Below are 10,702 nucleotides of genomic sequence, written 5' to 3' on the forward strand. Positions count from 1 at the left end.
GAAGTTTTCAATGGTATGACTTTATTTTTTAAATGCACCTTTTTTGAAACACTTCATTTCCACCTTTTTTTTTTTATTTCTATCTCTCTCCTCTTATCATCTATCACATCTAATACTTTATCTCTCTTACTTTTTTTTTTCTTCCTATCTCTCTCTTCATTCCACCTCTCTCTCCACCTCAAAGAGAGGTGTGAAGATAACATTATTGGGATCAGAATCTCCATTTTCATTGCTTCTGTTGTTACCTTTCCCTGTCAAAATCAAACCCATTCCCTTTGAGTATTGACCACTCCCACCTCTGATCCATTTCCATTCCATTCCCACACCATAACCCAATCCAATCCATTTTTCTAGCCAAATTTCATTTTTTTTTCCTCTCAGATCAAAACCCACCAACAATCTTCAAAACCCACGAATAATTATCGTTTACACTGTTGTTAATCAAGGAAAGATTGAATCTTTCTTTGTTTTTGCATCATGGGTACTGAATCAGCATCTGTGGACATTACAGAGCCTTTGATTCTGGATCCTGACAACGAGGAGGAGGGGAAGAAGGAGTATTTGACTGAGCCGGTTCCTGAATGGAAGGAGCAGATTACAAACAGAGGGTTGGTGGTGAGTGCTGTGTTGGGGTGTTTGTTCTGCATCATCACTCACAAGCTCAATCTCACTGTTGGGATCATCCCTTCCCTCAACATTGCTGCTGGATTGCTTGGATTCTTCTTTGTGAAGACTTGGACTAGTTTCTTGTCCAAGATGGGGGTTTTCATGAAGCCCTTTACTAGGCAAGAGAACACTGTTATCCAGACTTGTGTTGTTGCTTGCTATGGACTCGCCTTTAGTGGTAAACCTCTTCTCTATTCACTTTTGGACTCAAAAGGGTGGTTGTTTCTCGTGTTTTCTGTTTCAATGAGTTAACTTTGCTTTGATTGGACGTGAGGGGAACTGTTGCTATTCAATTGAACTTTAGATCCATGCGTGCACTTTTGCCTAACTACCCTGGTCAAAACTGGAAAAAGTTGTATTCTTTTTCCTCTTCTTTTAGGATAAGCTTCTATTTTGTTTACTTTGTTATCAGCTGCATGAGTTGGGTGTTTTCTTGAAAGATACTTATGCTTGCTGTTTGTTTAGTGAAGATGTGAGAGGTTATTGACTTATGAGAGTTTTGTGAAATAGTATGTTGAAATAGTATCCTTCAACACCCCTTATCCTCCAGTCGTTGACTTCAGCTCTCTTAAAACATCTTTAATATTTTTTACCTTGACAACTTCAATGACTTTGTATTTCTTCCAACTTCAATTCATGACCTACTATTCCTATACTTAGAATTTGGGTTAAGAGTTAAGACTAACCTCAACCCCAACAACTAGCTCAAATGGTGAGGATTGACTAAGATTTTATAAGGGCTACTTTGGCTATATCTCTCCCACTATACCGAGGAGCATAGGAATGACATCTGCAATGAAGGTAGCCTATGGTGGTCACAAAGAAGGTGGCTAGTGGCCTACCACAATGAAGGTGAAATTTTGGGGTGGCTGCAATTAAGGTGGTATTTTGGGTCCAATATCAAATCTACTACCTTAAGCTCGGATTAATCTTAAAATTTTGGATTAGGATTAACTCAACCCTAAAAGCTAGTCCATGAGGTAAGGATTTCCTAAGCCTTAATAAGGCCTACTTTTGTCGTATCTCTGATCAATGTGGAATTTTAACACCAAAAAATGAATCAAATTAGTTGATAGAGTTAAAAAATTGCAAGTAAAGTAAGTAAAGTGTCGAGTCTAAAGATCATGAGGTCATTCCTATAGGAAAAGAGATGAATTTTATAATTTCCGCTTTATCAGCATCCTCTGACCTGGGTTGATATTACTAACCGAGCTAACCTGATCAAATCGCACCATCTTTGTAATAAGTGAATGCCTATTTTCTCCCGAGGTTGTGGGGGTATTATTCGTAATAAGATATTGGCTACCCCACAGCGATTTAAGCTCTAGCAAATTTCTGGGCAGCGGCATTTCAAGTATAGCCTTGATTCTGACAGGGTATGTCTCTTGTGACTTCATGGTTAAGATGTGTTGACCAGGACCCACTCAATTTCAGGGAGAAAATAGAGGATCTTCGATGTAGTGTGATTTGCATCTTGTGGCTCTTCATTCCTTTATTATTACTGGATTTTTTAAGCCATATCTTTTGAAGAAACAAAGATAGTGTATTTCTTTCTTTAAAGAGGGGATTATTATTTCCAGTTCTGAAGAGGTTGACATTTTAATACTTAAAATTTTTCATTTTCTTAGAATAATGATAATTTAGCAAGTGTCCGTTTTCTAATTTGATTGCCTTAGGAAAACAATCTGTTCATCTGTTGTATAGAACACTAAATAAAATCCTTCTCAACAAAAGTAAAAAATATAGTGAATATTAAAATTTGGTTTTAATTTTACAAGGTGAAACTATTGTGTTTCACATGATGTCTTGTTCTTTTTCTGTGTGAACTCCTCTTGGTTATAAGAGTTGCTTCTGATGGTGGTGAGATTTTTGTAATCATAATCATTAATATATCTAAAGTTCTAACTTCGAGTTCGTGACATTATTGGTAGGCGGGTTTGGTTCATCCTTGATTGCAATGGATCAGAGAACATATGAACTCATTGGCCCTGATTACCCTGGTAATAGAGCGGAAGATGTTAAAAACCCGGGCTTGGGTTGGATGATGGGTTTCACGTTTGTTGTCGGTTTCCTCGGACTTTTTAGTCTTGTGCCACTTCGTAAGGTAATCTATGTGGTTCATTATTATTACGTTGGATATGCTAGAATATCCTTCTTTCTTTGTTCCTTTTGCTTTTTACCAAAAGGAAATTATATTTAAGGAGGAGAGAATAGAGAACAAAAGCAGGAGAATGAAATAAGATATTCAAGAATTTTCCCCCTTTTGATCTAGCAGATCATTTGATAAAAAGCTGGTCAACCTTTGATCTTTTAATCATTGTATCTATTGTTGTTTAGGGTTATATTTTCAACTATTGATTTAATGAGTATACTTTTCTTCATTAACTTACATATTTGTGATTTTATTGATGAATATTTGACATTCTATAGGAAATCTTTTATTCTTTTATTAACTTCTTTTGTGAAACCTATAGAAAAGCTTTTGAGAGTAAGTTTGATTGTTTGATGTGCCAAAAATAATGGTCCCTTCATCCAGTTTATTTTGTTGTTTCATCTGAGAACATAAACTTGTTACTTGTAAGGGATTGTATATGTTCCTGGTGATATGAATTATTTGTATGTTTTCTTTTTTGGGGCAAAGATACGAATATTTAATTGAGAGGCATAAAAAATATGTTCAAATTTTTTGCTGTCAATGCTAAAAACTAAATGGAAAAGTTTACGTGGAGGGGAATTTTGTAATTTAATACTCTTAACCTTTCAAATGTTATTAAACAAAACTTGGATGACATGATTTAATTGCGCATTTTAATGAGAAAAGTGAATAAATGAGTAGAGCCAAAGGGATTGTATATTTTGTTTATGGCTTTTTAACTCTTGAAATAGATGTAACCTCTGTTTACTTCAATCTATTGCTTATATGTTTAATCACTTTCTTTTCCAATGTATCCTGATCTCTGTGAATGCAATTTCAGGTTATGGTCTTGGATTATAAGCTTACATATCCCAGTGGAACAGCCACAGCAATGCTAATTAATAGTTTCCATACAAAATCTGGAGCAGAACTTGCAGGGTATACATTACAAATTATGTCAATTTAACCATTCTGAAGCTTTCTATTTCTAACACTCAGATAACGGTCATGCATTTTTGTTGCCGAACCTTTCTGGTTATTAATCAGAGCATTGAGGAAATACCTTGAACTTTATTGACCCTCTTAATGTTAATGCATAGATTTTTTGTTATTATTTTCTTCCCTTTATATATTTATTAATTTTTTGTAAATGCAAATCTCGCAGGAACCAAGTTCGGCAGCTTGGAAAGTATTTAAGTTTTAGTTTCTTCTGGAGTTGCTTTAAGTGGTTCTTCAGTGGTGTTGGAGATTCATGTGGGTTTGACAACTTCCCTAGCTTCGGTTTGACTCTATATAAGAACACGTGAGACTCTTTATTTTGGCTTTCTCTTTACTTATCTGAATTCAGTTTTAACTTTTCCGTTCACGTTAAACTACACAGATACTATTCTTTGGGTATCACATGAACATTATATCATATACACTGTTTACTGAGACCTGATGATTATCATAGCAATTTGGGAGTTACATGTATGTGGGTCTAACCTTAACAGAGTGCCTAGCTAGTGTGCAATATTGATTGAAACACGTATGTATAGGGTGGACCATTGGTGATCCACTGTTGGCTAATATAATAATTTTTTAATTGAAGATCATGAATCAACTGTGAAAAAACTGAAAAAACTGTGAAAAAACTGGATTTGGCATGGTAGCTTGGTTATTGCACCACAATTTCATAAGAGATGTGCTTTCAATTCCCATCTCACCCAAAATCTATCTTGTTCTAAAGTATCTTGAGCCGTAACCATGTATTATGCTTTTGCACTGGAACGTGCCACAATGTTTTGCTTCTTGCTTTTCCATGATATCAAATTACCTCCCCAAAGGCCCAAAACACAATATCCCATGGTTGATTTTCGATCCACAACTGATCCCACCTAATCTCATCTAGAAAGGCCTCCAATCACATTTGTCCAGGATTCGTGTATACAATACCTTTTCTTGGAGCTTTCTACAAATACTTAATAAGTTGGATTAGTGCTTCCCAATGAGTTTCAGTCAAGCAAGACATTAATTAACGTACAGCTCTTACTAGGAAAGCAATTTGTTGTCCGGTGACCATTAGATAGTTCAGCTTACCCACCACTAGTAGTCTTCTATAATTCTGCCAGGTCGGAGAAAGGAACTCCATTTGCTGTTAGTTTCATTCCTGACTCCATGGGGTCTCATTCCTTTGTGATAGGAAGATCCCATTCTTTGAATACATAACTTCAATGCCCAAGAAGTATTTGAATGCTCCTAAGTCTTTAGTCTTAAATTTGGTCTTGAAGAATGCCTTCAATTTACCAAATCCTTCACTATCACCCATGTAATCATAATGTCATCAACATATACCACTTGTAAGATGCAGGCACTGACAATTTGTTTGAAAAACACTATCATTTTCACTTCTTCTTAACCCAAATTCCATTGAATCTACCAAACCAAGACATAGGTGATTGATTGCTTTAGGTCATATAATGACTTCTTTAGTCCAGTCGACACTCCTTTCCGTGTTCCCCCTTAGCAACGAACTTTGGTGGTTGCTCTATGTACACATTGTCTTGTAAATCACCATGTAAGAAGACATTCTTCACATCTAGATGGAATAAAGTCACTGATTCATAGTAGCAAGAGAACTGAGAATGCAAACAGATTAGAGTTTAAAAATAGGAGAGGAAATGTCACTGTACTCAACGTCTCAACCTAATATGTTTGTGTATACCCCTTAGCAGCTAATCGTTACTTTGGTAGTGTAAACCCACTTACATCCAATAGCTTTCTTCCCCCTGTGTAAGGAACTAAATCACTAGTCTCATTTTGTTCAAGAGTTAACATTTCCTCCTCAGCATGTCCCCCAGTCTTCATGAGTTAAGGCATCTAAAAGGGATTTAGGGACAGAAACATCATCTATGATAGCAATAAAGGATTGAGGTGTAGAGGATAAAATAATGGAAGAGACATAAGACGAAATAGAGCAAGTGCAAGTACGTTTACCTTTACGTAAAGCTATTTGGAGGTCAAGATCACTTGTAGGATCTGAAGATACCTGAGGAGGAGATTGAGTATCCAATATGAGTATATGTCTTCTCAAAGAACTTGAAACCTGTAACAATAATAGGAGTCTGTGGAGCAGAGTATGTGATTGCACAAGTTAAGAAAGTCTCATTTGTCTCTCTTTTATACTCCTAAAAGGTTGGCTTTATTCCTTATAGGCTTCGGTACCATGTAAAATGAGAAAGAATAATGGAAGAATAAACTATAATGGGATGATATGCTAGGTGCAGTCTCCCTATATTGCTAGGTTAAGAGTCAAATTCAATGCAATTCAAAGTAAATATAGGTGTACTCTCAATAATCTAATTCAAACTACCTTGATAATACCTCTTAATACAAATAAATACCCAGATTACTAATTTGGCATCCTTTTCATGCAGATTCTACTTTGACTTTAGTCCAACCTATGTTGGATGTGGTCTTATCTGTCCTCACATTGTCAATTGTTCAGTTCTCCTTGGAGCTATTATATCATGGGGATTTATGTGGCCTTTCGTTTCCAAGCATGCTGGGGACTGGTATCCTGCTGACCTTGGAAACAATGATTTCAAAGGTCTTTATGGATACAAGGTATGGCACAGCAAATTTATTTGCAGAACATCACTTGTGTATCTCTATGCAAATAGTACTTGTGATCCATACTTGGTGCTCATTGCCACTAGTCTTGATTACTTTTAACTAGGGACCCAAGCTTGAGTAACCTACTATTTGTAATTTGTTAATTTAAATTATCAAATATAATCATGATATCCACCTTCTATATTAGGGGGTAGTCCAATTGTTAGTAGACAAATAACTAGAAAACAATTGGTAAACCATTAAGAAGTATCTATATTAAATGGTTTGTCTGTAGACATGATTTATGATAAACCCTTGTGTGATTTAATCCATTTAGTGAACCCACCTAGTGGAAAAAGGCTTTTGTTGTGTCATCTTTTGTTTTTGTTTTTACTTTACGCTGAAATACTTCTGCGTTATTTTCTTTTAGATGAGCTGAGTCATCCTGAATCTGAATTAGTAGTTCTTAAGTTTGCTTGTGAAGATCAGCTTAGCTTCTTTATGTTCTAATTCAAAGGCGTTTTTCTTGTATATTACTGTTTAGTCTTCTAGTAATTTCTTTTTGGGTTAATGGTTATATTAGTCCCTGTGTTTGTAAAAGTGTTTGATTTTGGTCCCTTAACTAAAAAATGATGATTAGTGGCGGTTTTTTGTATAGTTACTGGCGGTTTATAATACAGTTACTGGCGGTTTTTTGACGGAGGGACCAAAATCAAACATTTTTACAAACACAGGGACTAATATGACCTTTAACCCTTTCTTTTTCTCCATTAGTTGGTTGCTACTGACTAATCTGATATGATTCTGTAGTAAAGGTTTTTCTTTCTTTCATGTTTTCGCAGGTGTTCATATCTATTGCTATTATTTTGGGAGATGGTATTTACAATCTGTTGAAGATTATACTGATCACCGTTAGAGAGATGTGGAGGACAAGCTCCAATCAGAACAACCTTCCTCTTGTGACAGAAGTTCTTGGTGAGTCTAAATATTTCTATGACCAAAGTGTGTTTTCTCTTCCTTTCTATTGTATTCATTTTTTTTTTTTTATCTGCCATGTCATTTCTCATGCTGGACATCTAAATGTTGTCAACTTTTCATGCTTGGGTAGTAAAAAAATACTCGATTACTCTGGGTAGTAAAAAAATTGAGTTGCATTAAAACAACTTAACTTAATGGAGTTAATAACTTCAACCACAAAAATACTCGATTACTCTGGTTATCTAATCCCACAGTTTCATTTGTCTACCAGTTCCATTTGAAAGTAGTGTTGCTAAGAGGTATACATTGATGTTAACCTATAATACAACTAATTTTTATTTTGGATATGGCCAAATAATTTTTTTGTTGTTGTTGCTGCTTTGGATAGTACCCCGTACCCGTATCCATGCATCCTAGCAGAATTAGCCATCACAAAGATCTGTCACTATTTGAAAATGAAGCCATATTGGATTTGATTATTCTGGTATCTGATTACTAGTATAGCTCTAGTTGAGCTTGACTTCATCAATAAAAAGGGGCACAATTCATTTCTGCACGTCTTTCTTGGCCTGGCCTGGTCCAGATTTGTGTACAAGTGTATAATTTATATCAGGTGATTATTTTCATATTCCTGTTTTCAGATGGTGGGAGTTCTCATGTGCAATTAGAACAAAAGAAGAGGGATGAAATATTTTTGAAGGACAGCATTCCCACCTGGTTTGCAGCCTCTGGATACGTCGGTTTGGCTGCCATTTCCATAGCAACAATACCAATCATTTTCCCTCCTCTCAAATGGTATTTGGTTCTGTGCTCTTACATCATTGCTCCAGCCCTTGCCTTCTGCAACTCCTACGGCTGCGGTCTCACCGATTGGAGTCTGGCGTCCACTTACGGGAAGATTGGTCTCTTCATCATCGCCTCAGTGGTCGGCCAAAATGGCGGAGTGATTGCCGGGGTAGCATCCTGTGCTGTGATGATGTCCATTGTAGCCACTGCCGCTGATCTCATGCAAGATTTCAAGACAGGCTACCTCACCCTCTCATCAGCAAAGTCCATGTTTGTGAGCCAGTTGATTGGAACAGCCATGGGTTGTGTGATTGCTCCCCTCACCTTCTGGATGTTCTGGACTGCCTTCGATATTGGGTCACCTGATGGCCCTTACAAGGCACCATATGCTGTCATATTCAGGGAAATGGCCATACTTGGTGTGGAGGGGTTCTCAGAGCTTCCAAAGTACTGCCTCGAAATGTGCGCCGGTTTCTTTGTGGCAGCCCTTGTTATCAATCTTCTAAGGGATATGATTCCCAAGAAGTTCTCTCAGTACATACCTATCCCAATGGCAATGGCAGTTCCTTTCTACAATGGTGCTTACTTTGCAGTTGACATGTTTATTGGAACTGTGATATTGTTTGTGTGGGAAAAATTGAATAGGAAGGAGGCAGAGGACTATGCTGGAGCAGTTGCTTCTGGTTTGATATGTGGTGATGGGATATGGACTATTCCTTCTGCAGTGCTCTCTATTTTGAGGGTCAATCCCCCTATCTGTATGTACTTTGGGCCTTCTGCAAGCAGCTGAATCAAGTAACTTTCAAACTCTATAATGTTTATTTCATTGGCATTGTGCCTGTAAATATTTGGATGTAAGTTTACACGGAATATTTTTATTTCATTTCCACGATGTATCTGTTTTCATGTGTCTTAAATATTTAGGGAGTATATTCAGTCGTGTTAGAAATATAATATAAAATCATTCATGCGTTTTCTTCTATCAACTTAAAGATAATTATGACATGGCATTTGGGGGTTGGTTCATGACATGCCTATTTGGTGTTAGTGAAAATAAGCTTAAAGAACATATAGAGTAGAGGGAGGGTCCCTTGACAGTTGACACCCTTCTTTTTGTGCACTTAGGTTTTGCACATTGTTTAATTTCCAAGTCACACCAGTTCAGAGCCTTGGTACTTTAAAAGTATTATAAAAAATGTTGCATGAATATTGAATAATATAATTGACAAAACAGAAAGTGGTACCCTTCATTTTGTGCATATATGCATTGAGTTAGCATTGCACTTTGTTATCTTTCGGTGTTTGGATGAATAGTCACTTTACACCTGAAAGTCTCTTTCGTCCCTCTGCTAAGAAAACAGGTATAATAGTTTATGAAAGATGAAATTGAATTTCAATTCAATCTTTCAGAGACTAAAATGAGTTGTTTTTTTTCCTTTTTTAAGCACTATACTAATTGTGATTTTCATATTTCAAGGACAAAATTGATGGCGTTTTATCTTTTAGAGATTATTTTTCATAGTTTCTTCTTTTTCAGAGAATAAATTGACCATCTTCATATTAAGGGCCAAAATAACTATTTTGAGTTACTACTTAAAAAGTGTTATAAATTTTTTTTGCATGAATAATATAATCGAAAAAAACAGAAAGTGATTGGGTAACTAGCTGGCCTGGCCAAGGACCAGAGCTAAGGGCTATTGTCATTCAGCAAGACAATGACATTTTTGTTTTTTAAATTTATTATGATTTGAAAATCTAGTTTGAAGTATTTTGTTGCCATGGCAATGTTGGATTGTCTTTGTGAATGGAAATTCAATACAATCGAGCCAGCACAAAGTCACAATTCAGAAAATTTGCCAATCAGTCACGTATGAGTGATAGTGACAAAAAAAAAAGACATCTAATTTGGATTGTAAATTAAAAGAGAAGGGAAAGGGACAAGAGCATTAGAGTTAAAATGGAAATTTAATTAAAATTGATTATAAATATAATAAAACTGGTCTAACCGGTTACAATTATGATATTTTGAGCGAATATTGCATTCTTGTGGTTATAGAGGGTTGATTATTTTTTGATACATCGGAAAATAAAGAGTGTTGATTATTATTTTGTCTTTTTATATTCCTTTTGAAAAAAAAAATCATGAGTTTTTGAACTTCAGAAATATCATTTATATCACTTTTTTTCAAATTTTCTAATTTCTGTCAGGGAAGAACGGCAGGCATAGAACATGCTTGTGTTTTCTACTTTGAGAAATGTTAGCTAAACATTTCAACATAGTCATTATAATTAATTTATTTTTTAAATATCAATACATTTCTCACTTGTAAAAAATAAGCAAACCAGCATAATATGTATTGGAGTGTGTTTTAAAAGTGTGTATTGCTAGCTTCCTCTTCAATTTTTTGTTATCCGATCAAACTTAATTATGAATACATCTTTAGTTTCTTGGTGGAGTATCTTGAAAATATTGCAGCCAGAGGTGAAATGTGAGGATTTTAAGTGAATTGTTAGGGGTTTTAAATTGATTAGAGATATGATATA

At 35.6% G+C, this 10,702-nt stretch overlaps 1 protein-coding gene across 1 annotated transcript; it reads left to right on the forward strand.

The window, feature by feature from the left end:
• Positions 1 to 199: 199 nt before the first annotated feature.
• On the forward strand, positions 200 to 9,062 carry LOC130729722 (probable metal-nicotianamine transporter YSL6). The gene is made up of 7 exons (XM_057581557.1): positions 200 to 844; positions 2,598 to 2,770; positions 3,642 to 3,739; positions 3,966 to 4,103; positions 6,217 to 6,406; positions 7,237 to 7,369; positions 8,014 to 9,062. The coding sequence occupies exons 1-7, from the start codon at positions 478 to 480 to the stop codon at positions 8,946 to 8,948; spliced, it is 2,034 nt and encodes a 677-aa protein (XP_057437540.1). The 5' UTR covers positions 200 to 477; the 3' UTR covers positions 8,949 to 9,062.
• Positions 9,063 to 10,702: the final 1,640 nt, after the last annotated feature.

This window comes from Lotus japonicus, chromosome 1 (assembly GCF_012489685.1).
Source record: "Lotus japonicus ecotype B-129 chromosome 1, LjGifu_v1.2".
NCBI classification, from domain to species: Eukaryota; Viridiplantae; Streptophyta; class Magnoliopsida; order Fabales; family Fabaceae; genus Lotus; species Lotus japonicus.

Excerpts from the sequence above, each read along its gene's own strand:
- LOC130729722 (XM_057581557.1), top strand. The coding sequence starts at position 478 with ATGGGTACTGAATCAGCATCTGTGGACATTACAGAGCCTTTGATTCTG. Across the intron at positions 845-2,597 it reads CTATGGACTCGCCTTTAGTG|GCGGGTTTGGTTCATCCTTG; the intron begins GTAAACCTCTTC and ends CATTATTGGTAG. Across the intron at positions 2,771-3,641 it reads GTCTTGTGCCACTTCGTAAG|GTTATGGTCTTGGATTATAA; the intron begins GTAATCTATGTG and ends ATGCAATTTCAG.